At 33.4% G+C, this 25,319-nt stretch overlaps 1 protein-coding gene across 1 annotated transcript; it reads left to right on the top strand.

Annotated features, from left to right (window-relative positions):
- The first annotated feature begins 6,109 nt into the window (after positions 1-6,109).
- On the top strand, positions 6,110-15,689 carry LOC139512318 (D-beta-hydroxybutyrate dehydrogenase, mitochondrial-like). The gene is made up of 6 exons (XM_071299829.1): positions 6,110-6,446; positions 8,528-8,722; positions 10,346-10,498; positions 12,180-12,373; positions 13,615-13,866; positions 15,468-15,689. Exons 1-6 carry the CDS (start codon positions 6,251-6,253, stop codon positions 15,567-15,569), a joined length of 1,092 nt encoding a protein of 363 aa, XP_071155930.1. The 5' UTR covers positions 6,110-6,250; the 3' UTR covers positions 15,570-15,689.
- The last annotated feature ends 9,630 nt before the right edge of the window (positions 15,690-25,319 follow it).

Below are 25,319 nucleotides of genomic sequence, written 5' to 3'. Positions count from 1 at the left end.
CAAATCAATTTATTCGCGTATATATAAATGACGGTACAATAGTTTTACTAAAATAAATAAATATATTCTGTTTACAGTGATGATCAGTGATCAACAATCTATCGCAGCATTGACCCAAAATGTTTATATTTTGTTTTACAAAACTACCGAAAAATGTGAACATCTGTTGATTTTTTTTCAGACCCTAAAAATAAAAAAACCAAAAAAAACACCAAACTACTCACCCTTGAAGTTTGTTCCCAAAGCCCAAACATATGATAATCAATAAAGAAGAAAGTTTCTGTTACAAGTCACATATAGAAATATATAGTTTATTCTCCGTAAATGGGCCATTCCAGTAAATATCTGCTAAAGGGGGATGGGTGGTCCTTTCTGAGGGGTGTAAAATTTATACATCTTAGGGGTGAAATTTTGGGTTTTTTCATCTGACACGTACACTTATACGCAAAAATTTCTGAGGGTCTTGCAGCAGTAAATAATTACATCTTAGGGGTTACAAAAAATACCTCTTTCAGATCTTAGGGGTGCTTTGAAATGTAGACAGTTTCGTATCATGCATTATCTGGTATTGTATTTAAAATTCTGATAGATACAATCCTTGCAGTTAAAAATTCTGATAGGTCAATTTTTTCCATGAAACCCCATCCAACCAATATAAACAGAAACTCTACATCTGATAGGTCTTAATTTATAGATCTGATAGGTAGTTTTTCATGATGGTTTTTTTCTGAAATGGTATGAAAAAAAATCTTCCCATCCATCCCCACCTGTCAGAAATTAACTGAAATGGCCCAATGTAATCAGAACATATATAATTTTCTGGAATTTGTTTCCAACACTTTGCATACGTGAAATTGGAACAAACAAAGACGATTCAACCATTTGACTGATTTGACTAATTTTGTGGAACTATATTTATATATAAGATTCCGAATAATATTAACAGAATTCGATAATTATAATATGCAGCAATTTAAAAGGGGGTTCCCAACCCAGAAGAAAAGGGGGGTATACCAACTATATGTCCCCATTCAAATGCATTGATCGTCCAAAAAAGGGGGTTCCAACCCCCAGAACCCTCCCCTGGACCCCCACTGAACAGGGATTCGCATACTAGTAGAAATATATCTCACTGTGACAAATCTTTGCAATTAACAATATTTAATTTTTTATTTAATACTACCTTACGACAACAACGTAGTCATGGGCAAAAACATTACCATCGGCCTAATGTAAAAAAAGTCTTCCAAATCTAGATCACCCTCTGGGAGCTTTGATGACCTTCTATCACATCTTCGTCATCCACTAGGGTTACATTACATAAGAAATATTATCTTTTCACTGCCAGTTTATTTTCTAAAACGTTTGAGAGATTATGCACTTGACAAAGGAGGCATCAATACATTTTCTGCATCATACAGACTAGTCACTATTATTTGTGATGTAGCTCTTTTCCGTCTTTTCAAACCAGTAAGATCGGAACCTTTACATGAGGAAAAGAGGAAATTCCTTCCTGTTGATTTTGCCAATAGAGGAATTGATGCAATCAATATCTGCAACGTTCTACATCACAAGGAGGTAAAATCTAAAATTTCTATTTATTTTCAAAATCAGTCTGTTCCTATTGTATTGTATCCTGCAGTTACACCAAAACCATTGCACCTAAAATATTTAACTATAAACAAGCATTGCAGGACCTTTACTTAGAACAATACCTAAAAAAAACCTCAGACAATGTGACTGTTCCCACTTGCCTTATAATTACAGCCCCTCTGGTCATGTTATAACTGGGGATCTAAACATAATTCAACATGAAAATCTCCGAAAGGTGATTTCTCATGGTCCTAAATTTAGAGAACCCCACACATCAATTGGAACCATAACTTCAAAATTATGGATTCCATTGAGGACTACACCAGAGCATGGACTAAGCGAGAAGAAGTTGAACTAGACACTGTCAGAATGGGTTCAAACTATCAGGTCTCTGATAAAACGTCGCATTCACAAGTTGAAAAACTATGTGAACGATCGACCAAAGTCCGTTTTCAGAGACAAAGAGACCATGAAATGTCTATCCTCTCTTCATGATAAGTATGTTGTTGTTTCTGTGGACAAAGCTTCAAATAATATTGTCTTTGTATGTAAATCGTATTACTACGAATGTCTTGTAAAAGAATTGGGTATGAAGGAGCACTCAGGTAATCCCACATACAAAGACATATCATTTGACAAGGATGAGATTTTAGCAAATCATAAGTCCTTCATGGCTTCAATAAACATTGCATTGAACACCAAATCAGAGGACTTACCTTGTTTGTATTGGATACCAAAGCTTCATAAAATTCCGTACAAACAACGGTATATTGCTGGCTCATCTTTATGTTCCACTAAAGAATTGTCCATTAGATTGACTAAAATTCTGTCCGCAGTGAAAGAGGGTCTTCAGAAATACTGTGAAACTGTTTACTCGCGTAAGTGGTATTAACCACATGTGGATTCTTAAAAATTCTAAAGAACTTCTAGACAATTTTAAATCTCGGTCTTTTTCTGAAATTAGTTCTATCAAAACTTTTGATTTTTCAACCCTGTATACCACCATTCCCCATGTGAAATTGAAAAATCGCCTAAAAGAAATAATCCACAATGCCTTTCAACATAAAAATGGTAGCATACGCTATAAATTTATTACTTTGGGATTTCATAAGGCATATGTCGTTAATAGTGACAAACAAAAAGGTAAAACATGCTACACAGAAGAACAAGTGGTCAGTATGCTGGAGTTTCTTATCGACAACATATTTGTTGAGTTTGGAGGTAGACTTTTCCAACAAATTGTCATCATTCCTATGGGAACAAACTGTGCGCCTCTTCTTGCCGACCTCTTCTTATTTTCATATGAATCGGAGTTCCTCCAGACACTTGTCAAAAACAAGAGGATCAAAGAAGCCAGATTATTTAATTTCACTTTCAGATATATTGATGATGTTCTTTCCATTATTAAAACAATCCGAACTTTTCTGATTGGGTTCCATTAATATATCCCCCAGAACTAGATATTAAAGAAAAAACAGACACGGCTTCCTCCGCTTCATTTTTAGACTTATATCTCGAATTTGACTTACACAGTCATCTCAGTACCAGAATCTATGACAAACGAGACGATTTTGATTTTGAAATTATAAATTTCCCCCACCTTAGAAGCAATATACCAACTTCACCTGCATATGGGATATATATTTCCCAACTTATTCGATATTCAAGAGCTTGCAGCTCCTACTCAGACTTTGTAAAATGTCATCAGTGTCTGAGTAGAAAGTTGATGAACCAGGGGTATGTCAAAGAACGTCTCGTCCTTTTTCCAAAAAAGTTCATCGGAAGGTACCAAGACCTTGTTGATATTTAAATATTCCGTATCAACTTCACAAATTATACACGATGGTCTTGATGTATAGATTCTGCGTACTGATGTTGTTTATCATCTTAACAACGTGTTTTATAGTTCTTTCATTTGTCTTTGTTCTATTATTAATATTACTTTTACTGTTGAATGGTTTTGTGTGGTATTCGTTTGACGTGGCTCGGTTTTTATACATCTCGTCAATGTGTTTGTATTGTCTTTCATTTTTTGGTGGTGTGTTTTTTATATGCGACTTTTTGTATTTCTTTGGTTCTTATAACGTGACTCTGTACTTTAAAAGATCCCGTCAGTATGATATTGTTCTATTTTATGTCATTATGATATATTTCTATTATGAATTACAATATACGTTGAACCACAAACGTCAAAATCATTTTATAGTGGAATTGACTATTTGTGGATTCTTATAAATTCTATATATAACTTTTGGACTAGTTTAAATCTCGGTCTATTTCTGAAATTTTTTCTTATGTATACTTTTGATTTTTTAACCCTGTATGCTAACACTGCCTAGGTAAATTTTAAAATTGTTTGTATGCACATTGAACGACAAATCTATGTGACGTATAACATTTTCTGACGTCACAAATCAATGAATGTGTTTGTAGATAGATGTTTTTGTGTTCTGTTAAATTGTTCCTTTTAAAACTGTTAAACAATGATGACTGATGTACCCATACTCTGACTATTTTATTTATTGTGTCTGTTTAGTTAACGCATCAATGTAAATATAACGGAAATTGATGATACTGTCATCAAAGTGAGAGGGTTAGCGCTATAAAATCAGGTTTAATCCACCATTTTCTACATTTGAAAATGCCTGTACCAAGTCAGGAACATGACAGGTCTTGTCCATTCGTTTTTGATGTGTTTTGTTATTTGATTTTGCCATGTGATTATGGACTTTCAGAATTGATTTTCCTCTGAATAAGTTCAGTATTTTTGTGGTTTTACTTTTTTTTTCATAACGCCTTATGAATTTTATGTCAAATTTGTGACTTATCTGTCAGGAACAATATTTCGTCTTATATAAATGTTTTATTTCTTATCGTTTAAGAAACAGCTTCTCTGAATGAAAAGGGACCACACGACATTCTTTATTCCTACGTAAAAAAAATTCATCCGTCTTTGTCAGAAATAAACGGACCACAAAATCGGTCGTTAACAAACTTTTACATTTTAACTGACCGGTGGGGAGTCGTTTCTCTGTTGAAAGTGATGGAAATTTTATATTGAAGTTGCTAAATTGTTTACCATATGTTTTCGTCCATTAAAAAATTATAGAAAACTGTATTTTTATTCATATACTAAAAATTGCAATTAAATGAATGGCATGCATTGACCTATATTTATCACTATAACTGGTCTTCATTCTTTCCGTCCGTGTTTCAGTCATTATTACTGTCTTAGTAAAAAATACCACTGCCCCATGGGCAGTCCATATATATACTGACCGACTTTAGAAACGCAACACAAGATTATTCTTTTTAATTCCCATTTTCAAACATGCAATTTTTTTTACAACAAACATATGAACAGAAAGTTCTTTCATTACTTCAATGTTTAAAAGAAAATGTCAGTTCGAAAGTTGAATTGATAACGTCATTTTCAATGTTCAAATATTGTGGCATACACTGAAATTCTGGTTTCCCCCTTACCAATGAACGTGTCACCGTCAAAAGCAAAAACGCCAAAATGATTGCCAGAAAGGTCAACCAATTCTGATCGGCACGATTTCGGTTCTGTTTTTCACCTTCTTTTTTTTTTTGCCGTTTTCAGACGCGGATTTAGGGGGAAAAGGGGGGGGGGGCGCCCCCCCCCCTTTTCAGAAAAATTTGGTTGGTTATATAGGGAATCACTGAAGCGTGACGGAATCGGCCCCGCCCCTTTAGGCAGTCAGTGGGCCCCCTCTTATGAAAATTTCTAGATCCGCCACTGGTTTTTCCACCCATTACAATAGGTTTTAGCAGTTATGCAGTTGAAACTTTAAGGCTTTTAAATTAAATGTTTTTCTGCAGTCAATTATTTGGCAGTTCGGTTAATGGGAAACATTTATTGCATAAATCTGTGAAAAATGGCATTCAGCAATTTGATTAACAGTTGACGTTGCGGCCGTAGACCTGTCTCGCAAATGACGTTGCGTAATCAAATTCTATTGACGTTGCATTGTAACTACGTATACATCAGGGGCGGATCCAGCCATTTTAAAAAGGGGTCTTCCTAAACCAGGACAAAGGGGGGTTTCCAATTACATGTCCCCATTCAAATGCATTGATCGTTGCACCAGGGGGGGGGGGGGGGGTTGCAGCACGTTCATGTTTCCCTGTTTGCAGTATTCGAATGGGATGATTCAGTTTTTTTATTTCTGTCTCTTTCGCTTTTAAATTTATGCGATCTCGATAATCCGGTATCTTCAATATCCACAGGTAAGTCAGATTGTGTTTTATCGAAAGAGAAAGAAGTATAATAAGCATGAATAATAGTTGTATGAGGATCAAACATGATAAATTGGTAAAAAAAATCTACAAAATGAGTGTCGCGTTTTTAAAGTCAGTCAGTATATATATCACAAAAATGACCAGTTTTTCAATAACTATTATCATAGTTTTCCTTTATCTTGGTCAATGCCATTCCGTGCCACTATCATACTATATATCTCACTCTACATGTATTTGTCGAAGGTCACATTTTATCCTAATGAAATAGAGCATGTAGCAGATCTAAGTTTGACTGTATATTTTTACCATTGTTTACACACTATTGACCTTGACCTTACAAATGTAGAGATAAGTATATAAGTTTTGAGAAAGACGAACAATATCGGATGTGAAAATGGATATAACTATAGTATATCGGATGCTTATGTTTTTTTTCTTATCATTTTTGACGATCAACATTTGCATTGATTATTACGTGTACCTAATTTCTTTGTTAGTGTTGAAAATAACGTACAGTTATATTGAACCAAAGTTTAGAGAACTTTTGCCTGTGGATAAGAAAGCTGTTCTCATTACTGGATGCGATACGGGTATGTCTTTAATAAATATAATTAAGGGGTACACATATTAACTATAAGAGACAGGTTATAAAGAATAGAATTGCATATATATATACCAATTATATTTTGTACAATATTGCATCTCTATACTATTAGTCTTTCTAAAATATATAGATAAGAGCACTTGGTAAATATTTTTACCAAGCAGTTTTCAAAGTTTGCTTTGCATCAAGTTGAAAATATTCCACGCATATTCAGTATCAATAATATACAGAGGGCCACAGAGAGCTTGGTACGTTTTATTACTTCACGCGACCATTTCGATAGGACGTTCATGGCAGTGTATTTATGATACACACCACAGCGCTTCTGTTTTTACTATGAGGCGGGAGAGGTATAAGGAATGACCATATATCTATGTCAAAGTCATCCCAATGCAGAGAATGGAAGATATATGGATAGATCTTTTAAACGATCATAATAAAAACTTGATAATCTAACTCATGTACATTCACTCATATTCAAAGGCCAAAACTGTTCGTAGTTAATTTATCACAGGTTTTCTCATGAACCTAGTTTTTGTCTTTTAAAACCTTGAATGGGGCTACAACTATGAAGGTCTGGATTAGGGGTGGGGTGGGGGAGGGGTGTCATTCATTTTCTCTATTATTTATACTTTTAAGCCCATTATTCTCTATTCTTTGTATTTTAGCACATAGTTATTCTCTATCTTTATGTTTTTGGTCCATTTTTCCCTATTCTGTATATTGTTTGTTCATTATTCTCTATTCTGTAAACCCCCATCTACGTTTTCAACTATGAACGAAAAACCAATATGGTGATGATGGGACTTTTTAACGACCTTGACAGGCTATACAATATGGTAGACATACAGCAAACAAAATATTCATGTACACTGGACTGTTTCGGTACACTTGCCAATGTCTCTTTTAAAGTCGTTGTGATATAAGTGTGAAGGTACAAAAAAATACATTATACATTTCATTTCCTTAATTTTACTTGAAGAAGGCATTATATAAATGCAAAACATTCAATGATCATTGCAAGAAATTTTCAGAGAGTTTGACATTTTTACAAAATCTCAATCACTTTTCTATGGACGAATATATACTTAAGAGACGAACTACATATAGTCTATATACAATCAAAAACTACATATTCATATGTTTGTAACAGATGTTTTTTTCTAAAACTAACATTTTACATATAAAATGTTTAGCTGTTGTAAAACATCGGTCCATCAATGACGTTGATCGCGCAGACGATAATACAAACAATTGTCCAGTTATAGTAATCAGTTTCTATTATGAACGCCTTAAAGGCTTAGGCTTATGTAAGGCAGTATGAATCTCAGCACTATCTTATCTTGTCTTTTCTGGTTGATTCGCAAACACCTGAACATTTTGCTGACGAATGATAACACGTCTATGTAAAAGATAAAAGATTCCAATGAATCATTTATTTTCCTGTTGTTTGTATAAAATAGTTATGCAAATCAGACTCGATTCATAGTAAAACTAATAAAAAAACATCATCAAAAATACAAATGTAAATAATCAGATAAGTTTTAAACAAATTATAATTTGAACAAAAATATTTAGATAAATAAAAAATTTACTCAGCAATTTTGCTTTCCAACCATTATGATCTAACTGGACATACCACATCTTTTTTCATATGTCCCTGAAAAAAAGAAAGATGGGATATGATTGCAAATGCGACAACTCTTCACAAGCCACCAAATGACACAGAAATTAACAACTATATGTCACAGTACTGCTTTTAGCAATGAAGTCTGTTTATGAATGCATCATTTCATTGGCACCATGAACTTAGAAAATATCTTAGCTGAGATTTGATAGATTTTCAAAGTTTATGTATCTTGACGTACAGAATGTATTTGTTTCAAGGGAATAAAAGGTTTTCTGCATCAATATATGCTCATTGTGTCGTTTACATTTCTGATTCCACACAATGATGAGTCTATATAAACGTAAACAACGGCACACATTGTTTTTTTTATTATTGACATTTGATATAAGACCCCAAATACATTGACATAATCCATTTATTGTTCCATATTTTTATAGGTTTTGGACACTTCATCGCTATTCGACTAGCTAAAGACGGTTTCATAGTGTATGCTGGAGTATTAGATTTAAATGGAAAAGGGGCAAACAAATTAAAAGATAGAAAGTTACCGAATCTGCATTTAGTACAGTTAGATGTAACAAATTCCGTGCAAATACAGGAAGCAGTAAATCGTGTACAGAAAACATCCGGAGGTAATACTGGTTTATAGAATATCGATCCACACTGATCTGTGTCCACACTTGTAGTGGTTTATAAAATATTTTGTAAGTCTGTTTGTCTGTCTGTTTCACTATAGAAGCATGGACATGTTGAGTATGGTACTCTCTGGGACTGATAGTCAACAACATTCTGAAGTCTAGCACATACTTGTGCTTGACTGACAAAGCTGTACTTTGTATACATACCTCATAAGGTATATACAATAACATAATTGGTTTAGTCCTTTTGACTTTATAGTCTCAGACCTTTAACATTTATGTAAAATGTACGTTTAGAATCATATTCAAAACAGTGTGGCTGTGGCCATACACCTTATCGCTATGTGTCCGCCATTACTGAAAATCACACAGGTTCCCGTAAAATTTTGACGTCATAAAACAAAATATCTGACGTCACAAAGGAAAAGTGATTGTTGTATGCGTCAAAAGTTCAAGCGGCCGGGTCAGCCGGGATTAGCGATAAGATGTATTGATTGACGACCTAAATTATCCCATTGACTGGGACAGATTATGTGAACGTTTGTCTGTAACGACCACTGCTCACTATGTACTTGTTAAAGACACTTAAACTGTGGGGTCACCAAAGGTTCTCAACACCTAAATGAAGTTATTCGAAAAATTAATCAGGAATAACACGATGTTATGATTTATATCAATAATATAAATCAAAACATAAAGATTATTCCTGATTAATTTTTCGAATTATTTTATTATTGAAGACGTTAAGAACCTTTGGTTACCACACAATTTAAATTCTACAATAAGTAAATAGTGATCAGTGGTCGTTACAGACACACGTTCATCTAATCTGTCCCAGTCAATGGGATAATTTAGGTCGTCAATCAATGGCCACAGCCACACTGTTTTGAATATGATTATTATTTACCAAGAGCGTACCTGATGAAGGTTATTCAAGACATATTGTTATATACACAAAACCAAATCATGTTTTTTTCCTCCACCAGATTTTATAGTTTGTAAGTACGCAGACATAAATGACATTGAGATTGTTTACGAAGAAATAATTTAAAGTGCACTAAGACATACTCTGTCATCAAAACACTATCAAATATTCATGTATACATAAGCACTATGTAGTCCTGTTACATAAGAAAAAAAACAACCTTATTATATAAGATTTTACAGTCCTAACCTTGATATTAAGACTAATTTTACGTATTGTCTTATTATCTGAAAATGTGTATACGTAAATATTTATGAAGATTAAATTATTTTTCTTTAGCAACGCTATTGTGTGCATGAGTATACCACCTATATCCTGAAAGTGAAAAGTACTAAAATAAAAATATAAACTTGTTGCGTACAATGACATTTGCATCAACCGTGGTAACAACAGAAAATAGTATAAAGTTTGAATAGTATTGTCAAGATGTTTGGTATATGCCATTGGTGAAGCAACCTAACGAAACAGATCACTTATGTTCTCTAGCTGTACTCTCATTTGATCTTTTTACATTTTCTAATCTCACAATTCGTTCTCTTGTACTTACCTAAAGTAAAAAAATGTAAACTATCACAGATTTTTTATTTGTTGATAAGTTTAATTGAAAGTCGCACATGCTCTATATTTTACAGGTTTATGGGGAGTTATAAACAATGCAGGATTTGGTATACCCGGAGACATCGAGTTCTGTTTGCTAGACCATTATAGAAAATGTCAGGAAGTTAATCTAAACGGTCAAATCGCAATCGTCAAAGCCTTTCTACCAATGATTCGTAAATCTAAAGGTAGGATCCATTTTCCATTTCCATGTTCAATGTCTTATTTTAAAAACAATTGTGAACAGACATATATTACCAACATGTACGGAATCATCTATTTCTTCATAAAAGAGAAGAAACTCTTCTTCATAAAAATAAAAATGTGGTCTTATAGTACACGTATGCCCACTCACACTATCATTTAATTTCTATGTTCAGTGGAGGAAATAGGGTCAAAGTTCTTATTTGGCATTGCAATTGTATTGCAATTCCTATATCATAGGAAGTATTGTGTACTTGGTTTCAAGTTGATTGGACTTCAACTTCATCAAAATCTATTTTGATTATAAACTGTAACCCGAAGCAGAACAAACGGGCGAACGAACATGCAGAATACCCCTCAGTTGAGCATAATAAAAACTTAAAATTTAAAATTTCTTCAAAAGCGCTTGAACCTTGTCGGTGGCGTATTCAGTAGACACAGAAAACAACTAATCCATCTTTTATTCACCAAAAAATATTTCATGAGCTAGTTTAATGTTGTTAAAAATCACATTTTACCATTATGGACAAGAACTCCCCACTTTCCACACACACTGAAACCGACTTCCCTGTTAAATGAATTCATCTTCATTAGCCAACAAGCTATAACTATGCTTGACTGTTAATGAATTAAATCCTGCATTCATGAACTATGATGTGAGTATGCATATGGTTTGATATTCGGGATGTATAGAAATCTTATATCTTGTTCTACCTGAAAAAAAATGTGCTGTCGAAAAAAACAGTAAACTAAAAACAATTGTGCGTCGTTTAGGCTTAAAACATGCAAAGTGTTCACAATAAGATGAATAGTCATTAATCAAAATATTATACTCACGAACTACCAATACATCGATATGATCGCATGTAATATAACTAAAAAACATTGTCTTTTCTCGAAAAAGTGGAGCGATTATTAGGAAAAAAACACGATCTCACCAGGACACTATATCCACTGCATTTATATTCATTTACTTTATTCAGACACTTATGATAGACTTAACACAAAGAACCGAAAAGGGAATGAAAGATAACAAATTTCTGAACGGCATTTGAAAATTGTAGACATGAAATGAAAAAGTTGAAATCATGACATTTGTAGTTCATTATTTCTTTATGATCATATTTTTTTACTTTAAACATTCTACGCGACTGTCAATACAATTAACAGGTTTAGCTAGCTATGAAACAAGGTTTAATCTATAATTTCTACACAAGGATACTAAGTCAGGAAGACGAGAATTGTTTTCCATTCGTTTGATGTGTTTGAGATTTTGGGTTTACCTTTTTTAATTTTCATTTGAGTTCGGTATTTTTTATACTTTACTTTTTCAATGACGACTAAGGACACTTCCTGAAATTGTTTACAGCAGATTCCATTGAGTGTGTAGCCAAAGGTAATATCTTTGGTTAGCTTGCTTGTTAGCTGAACCTTGAAGTCATTACTAGGTCAGGTATACTACCCTCCTTTTGAAGTAGCATAGTCCAACAGACAGATGGATTGGTTTTCTGTCGGACTATATATATTCTATTCTTAAAGGAGGGTAGTTTACCTAACCTAACAATGACTTCACGGTTCACCTATCAAGCAAGCTAACTAAAGATATTACCTTTGGTTACACACTCAATGGAATCTGCTGTAACATATATTATTAATCTCTTTCAGGTAGAATTGTGAATGTATCCAGTGTTATGGGGAGATTTCCATGGCCAGGTCGTTCAAACTACGTTATTACTAAACATGGAATAGAGACCATGACGGATTCCTTACGATTAGAAATGGCAAAGTTTGGCGTCGGCGTATCCATGATAGAACCTGGAGCATTTTCCCACGCTACTGGATTTTGTTCTGATGAACTAGTAAGACAAGGGTTTGTGATATCGTGTCATTTAATGTACAAAAAGCGCTGGTTTAAGTAGATAAACCAGTACTCGGCCCAGTAACTTAAAAAAAAGTCCGATGGACTTAATGTAAGTATAAATTATGTGGAATGATTGCCATGGACAGCAATTTACAATGAACCAAAGAAAACATATGTTAAATCCGTATTAAGGGCCAGTCTAATTTACACATCAGATTGTGAGAGAATTGACCAGGTTTACACATCAATATTTTGTTGTTGTTGAAATTATCATTCATTATTTATGATTCCAAAACAAAAAAGGTTTTTAAAATAATACCAAGATAAAAGAAAAATACACTAAGACTTACAAAACTGCACCGTGTGGATTTTGATACTAATCTTCGTGACGTCATCGTATGTCACGGAATTAAAAATGTTCTAACTTTCATGTTACAATCAGTGAAACTTACCAATGCAATAATGGTTGTCTCAATAATTATGCAACATTGAAATAATATCCTGATTAGATAGTCATCTAGGTTTTGATCCTAACATAGGGTGCATTTCTTTCTAACACAAACGATGCAAACGGCTAAGCGCGCACATGTTTTTATCATTAATTTTGTTTCTAACATGCGTTTGCAAAGTTTGACAAACTATGCACTCGCTGAAAATGCGTCTACAGTTTGTCGTCCATCGTTTGTTAGAACAAACGCTACATTTGTTTCTAACTTCACCCTGATTAAACGATGTATTTGTTTTTACGTTTGTAAAAGGTCTGTTTGCCAACAACATGTGCATGCATTATTGTAAGTTCAAACAGGGTCAGTAAACACTAATACAACGATGTATGTGTTTCTACTTTTGTAGCGTTTATAAATCTACAACAAACGCCATACACATTTACAAAATATTGGTTAGAAAGAAATGCACTCTAAATCAAAACACAGCTCAAAAATGAAATATACAAACTGTCAAGGTTATAAAATGACATGAATTCTTGAGAAATTACATGTATTATTCAAAATCGAAATATTTTAAAAAGCAACACGACACACATAAAACACGATCAAACATGAGGGGGTACACATGATTCATAACAAACGAATCCAAATAATATACAATGTTCTTATGAATTACATTTTATTTAAAGATGTGAGTTAATTAATTAAGCCAAACAGAAATATTTACTTTTAATATTTAAAAAGGTATTGATATGATAAAAGTTATCACACATGAATTTGTTGTTTTTTCTAGTGTAAACAGTTGAAAAAATATGTTGATGATATGTGGAATGCGTCTACACCGGAAATGAAAGAAACTTATGGTGAAAAGTATGCTTATTTGGTATACCAGATGTTCTTAGAGTTCAACGCTGACTACAAGGAAGCAAATGCGGAGAAAGTTCTCGTTCCTATAATGGATGCCATGGTTGATTCTTTAGTCAATATTCGACCTAAACCACGGTATCTTGTTCCTGGTGGAACTGGCTTGTATGACATTTTTGCTGTAAGTTAATAATTTTAAAGATGTGGTAATAGCTGGTATTGTATAGCACCTGCTGAACACAAGAAAAGGGACTACTATTTGATATGCAAGGGTTGGCGGGAAGTATTTTGCCCGATGAAATATTCTTTTACCTGTTTCTTGGCCTATTTTTTACTCAGTGTTTTTCATCTTTGCACACAACTATTTCTTACAGTTTGTGGGCCACAATCGTTATGCCTTCCTGCTATGGTCAAGATTGTTATTTTTATTTCAAACTATTGTTAAAATTTTAATCCCCCTCCCCTGTACAAATGTGTAATGAAAATTATAAGCCAAATTGAGAAATTAGTGCTGCAAATGGTCAGGTGTCCTATACAAACATTTGCTTCTGTTTATATACAAATATATTAACGATTTCCCCCGATGATCAAAATATGCCCACGTCATCCACAACATTGATGTAGTAATTTGTGAATATAAAACAGATAATGAAAAAGAAGAATGTGTCAAAGAGACAGCAACATAATCAAAGAGCAGAAAACAGCTCAAGGTCACCAATGGTCTTTAACGAAGACAGAAAATCGCACTCCCAAGTGGGCATAAGAAAACCCAAATAAACAATAATATATGCTAGTTATGTATAATTATTAAGTCGTATTTCTGTTCATTTTATTATGTTTACACAACATTAAGGTGCGAGAAAAAAAACTAACCTCAATCTATTTTATAACTTTACTTTAATTGTATTGAAAATAACACAATATTTATTTCAATAAAATATGATCAACTGTCGTACAAGTGAGAGGTTTAGCGCTATAAAACCAGGTTCATCCACCCTTTTCTACATTTGAAAATGCCTGTACCAAAGTCAGGAATATGACAGTTGTTATCCATTTGTTTGATGTGTTTTTTCATTTGATTTTGCCATTTGATTAGGGACTTTACGATTGAATTTTCATGGGAGTTCAGTATTTTTGTGATTTTACTTTTCACCATTATCGATTATGTTTCTGGACGATTGGCCAGTTCTGAAATAGATATACACAAACACATGTCTTTTGTATTTGGAATATTATTAGTTATCTTGGTGTAATCAGGGGTGTACAGAATTTTACACCGTTGTATGAATTTTCAACAACGGTGTAAAATTCCGTACACCCCTGATTACACCAAGATAACGAATTTATTTCTTATGAACATTTCCTTTACTCATTTTGAAATCAGGATGTAAAATTGAAATAATTTACAGTTTAACATTTTTTCAATGTCCATGTTGCTACGCATTGTAAAATACTTTTTACTTAATTTTTGGAAAGAATCATAAACATTTTGTGTTCTTTGAGTTTTCCGGAAATTTTTTTTTTCTAAATATTTTTTAAAATTTTTTGATTTTTTTTTTTTTTTTTAAATTTAAACATTTTATTTTGAGTATTATTATTTTTTTTTTTATCTTGGCAAAACAAAATAAAAAAATTTGAAATGTTTGGCAAACCACGGGGTGAACCAGGGTAGGGTGTTATTTACACCGGGGTAATTAACCAATCAGATTGCAGTATTTTTGCTGCATAAGAAATAACATTAGTTATCCGCTTGTTATGTTTTTGTTTGCTTTTATTTTACAGCTTTATGCAATCTTCAATCCATATTTGCCAGAGTTCATCTCAGATTTTATCATAAGCCGTCATTCAGGATGTTATAAATCCATAGCTGAACAAACCAAATAGTCTGTACACATATGCTGTTGTTAGTGATGATGTTTAAAGATATACACGACGATAATTTATAATGTATTTGATATATGAATATAGATAGATATCATCAAATAAATATATATATTGATACAGCACCAATCTTCTCTTCAAATATTTTTGTCGTTATGGATTCGTCTCAGCTTTTTAGCCAGCAATGTTTTCATTGTATTACTGTTAGTACGTGCATGAATGATTGTGTGAATCTTACTAAGTTCCGTGTTAAAACAGTTAAGACAATATATTGTATCATTATCCCAAGATACTTCACAAACGAAATCCATATACAAAAAATATCAATGTAAAATGTATAAGTAATGTTTACCAAAACCATTCAATTGAAAAATTAAAAAGCAGGTTACAAATTATTCAAAATGCAGTATTCTACTTGACTTAAAATTGGCTGATTTCATGTCAATGTTTCCATTATCGTATAATAGCAGCAAATTCAAACTAAATGTAGTGTTGGAAGAAAAGAAACAAGATGAGTTATGCAAATAAATTGCTTAAATTAAAACATGTGCTATGTCGATTTCAAATGCCAAAATTATTTTTCTTTTCCATTGTCCAAAACACTGAAGACAAAAATTAGAGTCTTACGTAATTTATCAACTTTATATAGTAATTGTTGTTTGTTTGAATTTTATGGAAAATATCAAATGTATATTCAGGACAAGAATACACTATATTTAAATGGCAGACTCGTCGCAGTAGGATGCTTATGATGAAGGACAAACAATTTGGACTGCCATTTGAAAATGAGGGCAAGTTGGATAGACACACACCTCTTTGACATTAAAAGTTGTTACAAAGAAGTTATTAACAGCTGACAGCATGGCATTGACACTACTCGAATCATCGGACTTTAAGCATTACATTTGTCTGACCGGACACGACTTGTTTTTAAAATTCTGCACATTAAACGGCCCTCTTCAACAAATGAACTTGAAACTTTTATGAAAGACATGAAGATTTAGCAGATAAGAGTTTGTATCTCACAGTTATTAATCTCTCTTTGTGAGAGAATGCGACATGCTTTTTCGTAAATAAAGTAAAAACTCCAGCATACTTCGAGCTAATTTTGATATGTTACAGACAAAAAAAAGTTTTATACTCACCGTCAGAAGTTTGTTTACTGTTGCCATACAAGTGCGTCAGAGGCATGATAATCATTAATAATGTGTTATTTTACCAAATATATCAGCAAAATTAGAAGATATTTATTTTCATTCATGAAGGCTTTGTCCTAAATACTGAATATTAAGCGGTATTATGTACAGCAGGTGTTCATGCTTACTTACATGTGCTTGGGTGCCTGAATTCTATACAGTTTAATTCCGTTTTGTTTTCATTTGGCATCTTATGGAATTCTTGACGTTTAGAGAGCAAAATATACTCACTCACTTACATTTCTGATTTATATTTTTCACAGAATAGAAAAGGTTAAGTTCATAACGCTAAGAGAGAACAATAATTATTGATGATGAATCTTTCAAGAAAACCGTTGTGATAAAGCAGCATTTGTATTTAGAAAACTTTCTACGTTGTCCTCTGCTATGTTGCAACTCGGAGTTACTTAATTCGATATACACAAAATGTCACAAGCGGTTATAAAAATAACCTCCACATTCAAAATGAAAACTTCATTGCCTAGGCTGCATTGATATTTACATAATGATTCTATTCCATGTTATTGAATGTCCTGAATTTTTAATGCTTCTGAAAGACACTTTCTTACTGTTAAGAGATATCACTTCCATAATCATGTTTTTGATTTGTTCATGATGATGATTATATAAACAAAATCAAGCTTACTTAAGTATTTAAGAACGTACGTTTTATGTTCACCACCCAGAATTGCTGTACTTTTTTTTGAAAATGTCGTCATGAGATTTTACCTGTTCTTTTACTGTGTGTTTTTCATTTAATTTTGTCCTGTTTTTTTATGCCCCCGGCGTGGCGGTAGGTCATTAAGTTTTACCCTTGTCCGTCTGACCGTCCGTCCGTCCTTACTTACGTAGGTCCAAAAATTTGTTTCCGTTCTCTAACTTACGTTTGCCTCAACCAAATGTTATGAAACTTACACAATGCTTATTACCACTAAACACGGATAAAGTTTGAAAGTGGTTTACGTCACTTTTACCCGGCTAGAAGTATTATTTTTATTATTTACAGTGCTTATATAGAGCTTATCTAAATAAACATTTACTCTAAGCGCTTTACAATGCATAAAAAAAAACAATGATACAAGTACATATATATATAGATAAACAAAATTTAGAAAAAAATAAAAATATCTATGTGTTCATTATTAAAATTAAAAATTATTCATCAAAAATAATTTCAAAATATAGATTAGTTTTTAAAATTTTCAAAAGAAAATCAACAGAAGAGCTTCAATTTAAAAAATTGGACTAATAGCTCTATGTCTAAAAAAAAAATAAGTAAGTACGAGAAATGACTAAAAATATAAAGAGTAAGGGACATAAAAATGCAATAAAAAGTAAGTATGATACATTAGAATATATACTGAGATCGAATAAAAGTCAAATGCTGTCCGATTATTAATCATGTGGAAACGCCTGTCTGAATAGATAAGTTTTAATGTTTTTAGGCAGTTAAGATGCCTTATGCGAGCACCCTAGATTTGTGTTCTACGTAATAAATGCCGAAATATGTGCCATTGTTATTTTCTCTAATTTTTGTGCTATTTTCACATTTCCTGACCGGTGTGAGAAAAATATTTCTCCTCACTAGTGAAAAATCTGTTCTCGGCAAATGAGTAGTCGAAATTTGATTATGACGTCTAAATGTTTTGTTTTCTTCTGAATTTTCCTATTGTGACGTCATGAAAACAGGCGACCATGCCTGATGACGTCGCATATAAAGAACTCAAGTTTCTGAAAATCTTTGAAAAAGAAGGATACAAATCATTAGAGAAACAGATTTCTACACTATAACTCGTGTATTACGACATTTCTCCACTCTCGACAATTAAATTTTAGTTATTTAAAGAGCTCTGCAAGCCTCGCGCTTTAAATAATAAAATTTAACTGTCTCGAGTGGAGAAATATCGTAATACACTTGTTGCAGTGTAGGAATCTATATAGCTAGCTGGATGTTATGTTATTTATAACTATTTGGACAGTTTTTTTTCATACTTTTAATTCTTGATTACAAAAAATATGACCAGACAAACCTTAAATGATCGTCGATTTATCCAAAAGTTTTGAAGTTGCACATATGAAGTAGGGCACATTAGGAATCTTTATGTAGTTTATTATCCCCTGAGATTTTGGCCAAGCTGTCAAAGAACAAATGTATGAAATGTTCAATCGCCGAAAATCTCTAAAGACAAGTAGTTTAGATTTCCCAAATGGCAAACGTCGTAGGAATATTGTTTGTCGTCAATACGTAGTCAACTACGTCAGGAGTCTTAAAATAAATTCCACTGTTCATGCTGTTGGCGGCAATTTTAAATTATAAGACGAAATTTTTGTATCTTTTCAATTTGGAGGCAGGGGTTCAAATTAGCGGTTGTCCGAGGTCTGCGACCTTCCACTTTTGCAGTCGGACTTTCGACTTGGTTACTAGCTACGCTCGACATGCCCGACTTGAGAGGCCTGAACTAAAAAAATAACTTTGCAAACCTTTTTACCAAAGACAGCGATGTTCATTTTGTTCAACCGCTAGCTTTATACAGAAAATCGCCGACAAATAATGTGTAAATTCGAGTAAAATCGTAACTGACAAAACAACATTGAAAACAAAATGGCTGACATGAGAAGAATTACAATATCGAATCAGATTCTGGAAGCGGATATGGGTAACTCCGGGTTTTGGCGATCAACTTTAAAAAAAATCAGACAGATGACAAAATACATCTTTGCATGGTAAATAAATATAAAAACTAGAATTGAAAACCAAAAGATATATGTAAAAGAATGAAAAAACAGAAATATTTTGTACTTTTTGACAAATTTTAATGTCAAAATCCAATACATTGTGAGTCTTTGTGACAGCTGGGAACAATATATCTAACAATATATATGGTCCTGGTGATAGTATACATTTTCGTAATCAGTAATAAATATTGGTAAAGCAAGTTAGATGCTTTTAAAGTGTAAACATTTTACTGCAATTTCAATGGGTATTTTTTTTTCTCTCAATTTTGATGGGTCAGTTAAAATAGCTGGAAGTTTCTTATTTTACACAAATAGTGCAACTAGATTATATGATACCTGAATGTAAGCAAATCATATGATATGTATGTGAAGTTCTTTGAGGCACTCTACCCCTTCCTGTTTGATAACTTTGAAACGGATGAGATCCTCACTTCTCAACCATATACATTCATGGATGGGACTATATAACTAATCAAATGAAATAGAGGTGAAGTCCCTAGGGTCACCGACCTCCTCCTGCTTTAGAACTTGGAAACAGTCGAGATCCCCACCCCTCAACCTATATCTATTCATGTATGGGACAATATAACCAATCGAATGAAATACAAGGGGAGTCCCTGGGGTCACCCCACCCCTCCTGTTTGGGAACTTTGAAACAGTAGAGATCCCCACCACTAACCATATATATTCATGTATGGGACAATATAATAAATCAAATGAAGTATAGGGGGAGTCCCTGTGGGTCATCCCACACCTCCTGTTTGAGAATTTGAAAACGGTTGAGATCCCCACCCATAAACCATATATATTCATGTATTGGACAATATAACAAATCAAATGAATTATAGGTGGAGTTGGTGGGGCCACTCTACCCCTTCCTGTTTGAGAATTTGAAAACGGTTGAGATCCCCACCCATATACCATATATATTCATGTATTGGACAATATAACAAATCAAATGAATTATAGGGGGAGTCCCTAGGGTCACTGTACCCTTCTGATTGAGAACTTGGAAACAGTCGAGATCCTCACCCCTTAACCATATATACTCATGTATGTGACTAAATAACAAATTAAATAAATTATAGGGGGAGTCCCTGCGGTCACCCCACCCCTCCTGTTGTTTGAGAACTTGGAAACAGTCGAGATCCCCACCTTTAAATTAAACCATATATTTTCATGTATGGGACAAAAGAACTAATCAAATGAAATATAGGGAGAGTCCTAAGGGTCACCCTACCCAATCCTGTTTGATAACTTGGAAACAGATGAGATCCTCACCCTCAACCATATATATTCATGTATTGGACAATATAACAAATAATGAAATATAGGGGAAGTCACTGGGGTCCCCCGCCCCCTCCTGTTTGAAAACTTGATAATGGTCGAGATCCCCACCCCTAAACCATATATATTCATGTATGGGACAATATAAAAAATCAAATGAAAAATAGGGGTAGTCCCTAGGGTCACCCCACACCCTCTTATGTGTGTTTTGAGAATTTGTAAAAGATTGAGATACCAACTCCTAAACCATATTCATTCCTGTTTGTCATTTCAAAAAGATTGAATGACATACAAGGTCAATCTCATAGGCGTCACATATGCATATCACTTTGCTAGACCTAACACCTGTCATTTTATTCCAAACTTAGACATCATGGACTGGGGGTGAAGGTGGGAGTCATTTACATTTACTATGGACAGGTCAGTCAGACCTCACCATTGATCCCTGTAGTAGTAAACATTTGTCTGATTTGTGTCTCGTAACTTTTGTACTGTAGAACACCAACTCAGTTTTCTTTTCAGGGAAGCAAGTCCATTCATACTTTTACAAGCTCGTACTAAAGTCAACTTGAACTACTAACAGTCAACTAATACGAACAATTACGATCAACTAGAAAAACTGCAATCATTGCAAATTTGTACCACTGCTGACTCAAGACTCATGACCACGAAAAAAAATATACTTGATATATACGTTGCTATTGAAGACCTTGATAAATTATGAATTATTTGCCATAAATGTACAATTATATATGAATGTTTAATGTTTGTTCTTTTAAATCTTTAAACAAAAATTGAAGCAACATTGCCACAGTTTTCATAATTATGTTTGCCTTGGTTTTTGGTTAACTGCCTACAGTGCTTACAGCGCTTTGATTTTTGAAAGCATTCACAGTTTCCGTGTTTCACAGTTCTTTCGGTAAGTCATTCCATAAAACGGCGACAGCTCTATCAAACCGTCTCTCTCCGTATGTTTTTGTTCTTACTGTTGGTTTGACTAAAGGCATATTGTTTTCCGACCGAACAGTTCTTGTTGGCTTGTAAATGTTAACTAGTTCTTGAAGGTACACGGGTGCTTCCTGTTTCAGAGCTTTAAACACATAAAGCAACACTTTGTATTTGCAACGAAATGTTATTGGCAGCCAATGAAGATGTTTTAATATTGAACTAACATGTTCGTTTTTCTTTTTCCTTGTGATTAATTTTGCGGTGGTGATTTCTTCACACTGTAATCGTTGGATTGCATTTGCGGGAAGTCCATATAAAAACGCATTCCCGTAGTCCTAATGAGACGTCAATAAAGAGCAAACAAGTGTCTTTGCTGCATTCTCTGTAATGAATAGACGAATTCGACCGATATTTCTGGTCTGGTAGAAACAAGATTTCGAGGTCGCACTAATCTCTTGGTCCATCGCAAATGTTTTGTCAAAGTAAACACCAAGGTTCCTGACGTATGCTGAATCACTAACGAAGTTTTGCCAAAAGTATGCCACTTTACCAATTGAAAAATTGCCGAATATTCCGTTTTTGCTTTCTTCCTTGAGCTTAACTCCAGCAAATGTTATGAGACGTATACATAATGATTATTACCACACAAAACAGATTAAGTACAACTTTGTGGGTTGTGTCACTTTTACCCTTCTTGAGTAATATTCCTTTATAATCTTGTTTGCAAGCGGGGCAAATCATAATTGTCCCATGGACATATCCCCCATTAAATTAATCAGCATGACCACCTGTGTTTGCACTTTTCTTTACTTCACAGATACCTTAAAATACTCTTACAGGTAGTAGAAGTATGGAGCCAACTTTTATTTACTTTTGGTGTCTTTCTGTTTTTAAAAATACTTTGAACGATAAAATTATTTTATATTTCTTCCTGTGTGACATTTACATTTTCTGACGTTAAACACCCGAAGCAATGAATGTGGTTGATAAATTTGATAGATTTTTTTTGTGCTTCTTTTTTAAATATTTTTTTGTGAGATTGAGACACAGAGATTACTGATGCACCCTTATTTTGACAATTTTACCTAATATGTCTGTTTTGTTCACGCATCGTTGTTAATATAATTGAATTTGATGCGACTGTCATACAAGTTAGAGTTGTAGCGCTATAAAACCAGGTTCAAATCACAATTTTCTACATTTGAGAATGCCTGTACCACGTCAGGAATATGACAGTTGTTGTCCATTCGTTTGACGTGACGTGTTTTATTATTTAATTTTGCCATTCGATTAGGAACTTTCCGTTTTGAATTTTTGAGTTCAGTATTTTTTGTTATTTTCCTTTTTTCTGTTCAACATCTATAGTTAATAACTCAATTCAGATAATGTTTTGAGAAATTATTATTCATATGACATTTTCTTGTAATATTAAGTTATTACAAGATGGTGAAGACCATGAGACCAATATTCAATATAATAGCATGTTGGATTTGATTTGATTAAATATTCATAATTAGTTTTATCATTCATTAATTGTCGTAACAACTGAATATTCTATAAATTAGAGAACACATAAGCATCACATTAGTTAAGAAAATACGTCATCATTAGGTATCCATCTTCGCGGCTTTTAATTATTTAAAAGTATTGCATTCGCTCAATTTGGCCATGATAAAAGTCAATTATACATCAGAAAGGCAGTTTCAATTATCAACCTACTTATAAGTAAACATGAGGTTATTTTACCTTCTGGACCCAACCGAAGAGGAATTTAATCGTGCTGCTGGTACCCACTGCAGGCTAGACTACGCTGTTATCCACTGCAGCCACCACGCTGCTGCAGGTATCTGTAGCAGCCGACACTCTGTTGCAAGTATCAAGTTAAGAGATTTATTTTTGGAATAATAGGTAAAATTGTTAATTTTAGGTTGATTTTTGTCGAACCTGCAACTTTTGTTGCAGAAAGCTCGACATAGGGATAGTGATCCGGCGGCGGCGGCGGCGGCGTTAGCTAACTTCTTAAAAGCTTCATATTTTAGAAGGTAGAATACCTGGATGCTTCATACTTTGTATATAGATGCCTCATGTTACGAACTTTCCATCAGTCACATGTCCAATGTCCTTGACCTCATTTTCATGGTTCAGTGACTACTTGAAAAAAAAGTTAAGATTTTTTGTAATGTTAAATTCTCTCTTATTATAAGTAATTGGATAACGATATTCGATATGTGCGTACCTTGCAAGGTCCTCATGGCTGTCAGACAGTTTTCACTTGACCTCGACCTCATTTCATGGATCAGTGAACAAGGTTATGTTTTGGTGGTCAAGTCCATATCTCGGATACTACAAGCAATAGGTCTAGTATATTCGGTGTACAGAAGGACTGTAAGGTGTACATGTCCAACTGGCGGTGTCATCTGACCTTGACCTCATTTTCATGGTTCAGTGGTTATAGTAAAGTTTTTGTGTTTTGGACTGTTTTTCTTATACTATATGCAATAGGTCTACTATATTTGGTGTATGGAATGATTGTAAGGTGTACATGTCTAGCTGACAGGTGTCATCTGACCTTGACCTCATTTTCATGGTTTAGTAGTCAAAGTTAAGTTTTTGAGTTTTGGTCTATTTTTCTAATACTTTATGCATTAGGTCAACTATATTTGGTGTATGAAAATATTTTATGATCTATATGTCTGTTACGCAGGTTTTATTTGACCGTGACCTCATTTTCACGGTCCATTGCTAAGTGTTAAGTGTTTGTGTTTTGGTCTGTTTTTCTTAATTTATAAGCAATAAGTCAACTATATTTGATGTATTGAAGATTTGTTAGCTGTACATGTCTGCCTGGCATGGTTCATATGATCTTGACCTCATTGTCATGGTTTATTGATCAAGTTTCGTTTTCTTGGTTAATGTTGAGTTTATGTGACAGTTGTAATAAAGCTTTATATTTAGGTCTATCAACATAATACCAATGATTAGTAAAGAAGGCGAGGCATTTCAGCGTGTGCACTCTTGTTGTAAAAGTTACTAATCTTCAAGAAAGGTTACAAATAGATACGTTATTTTTTTCTTTATTGTGATTGTTATATGTTGTATTATATAGGTTTTTTAATTATATAATATTAGCTGTAGAATTTTATTAGTTTAGATTTGGAATGTATGCTCGCTCGAAAAAGAACATTTACGAAATAGAAACACACAATTATACCCATTTTATGTATTGTGGGTATTGTCTCACGGACAATTGTTACCCAGGACTAGTTAATAGTTCTATAGCAGATTTACTACTTGCACCAATTAAGTTAACTGGTAATAATTTAATCAATTAATTTATATAAAATTAGATTTTTAGAAAAACATTTACTCAGACAGTAAACAGTATATGGGAACCGTAAAAACACATTTAATGATCAACAAATGTGATGATTACAACTTAATGATGCATATAATAAATTTCTGAGGGTCGACACATGGTGCAACGGATTTGCTTATTAAGAAATATCATTTGTTAACTATTCCAGGGACGAGACGATTTCTTGTTACGACTTTGTTACATAATAGTCTATTTTCATAGTACAGACTT

Source organism: Mytilus edulis, chromosome 2 (assembly GCF_963676685.1).
Source record: "Mytilus edulis chromosome 2, xbMytEdul2.2, whole genome shotgun sequence".
NCBI classification, from domain to species: domain Eukaryota; kingdom Metazoa; phylum Mollusca; class Bivalvia; order Mytilida; family Mytilidae; genus Mytilus; species Mytilus edulis.
The sequence above is the reverse complement of the archived record's forward strand: the minus strand, read 5'-3'. Positions and strand labels throughout refer to the sequence as shown.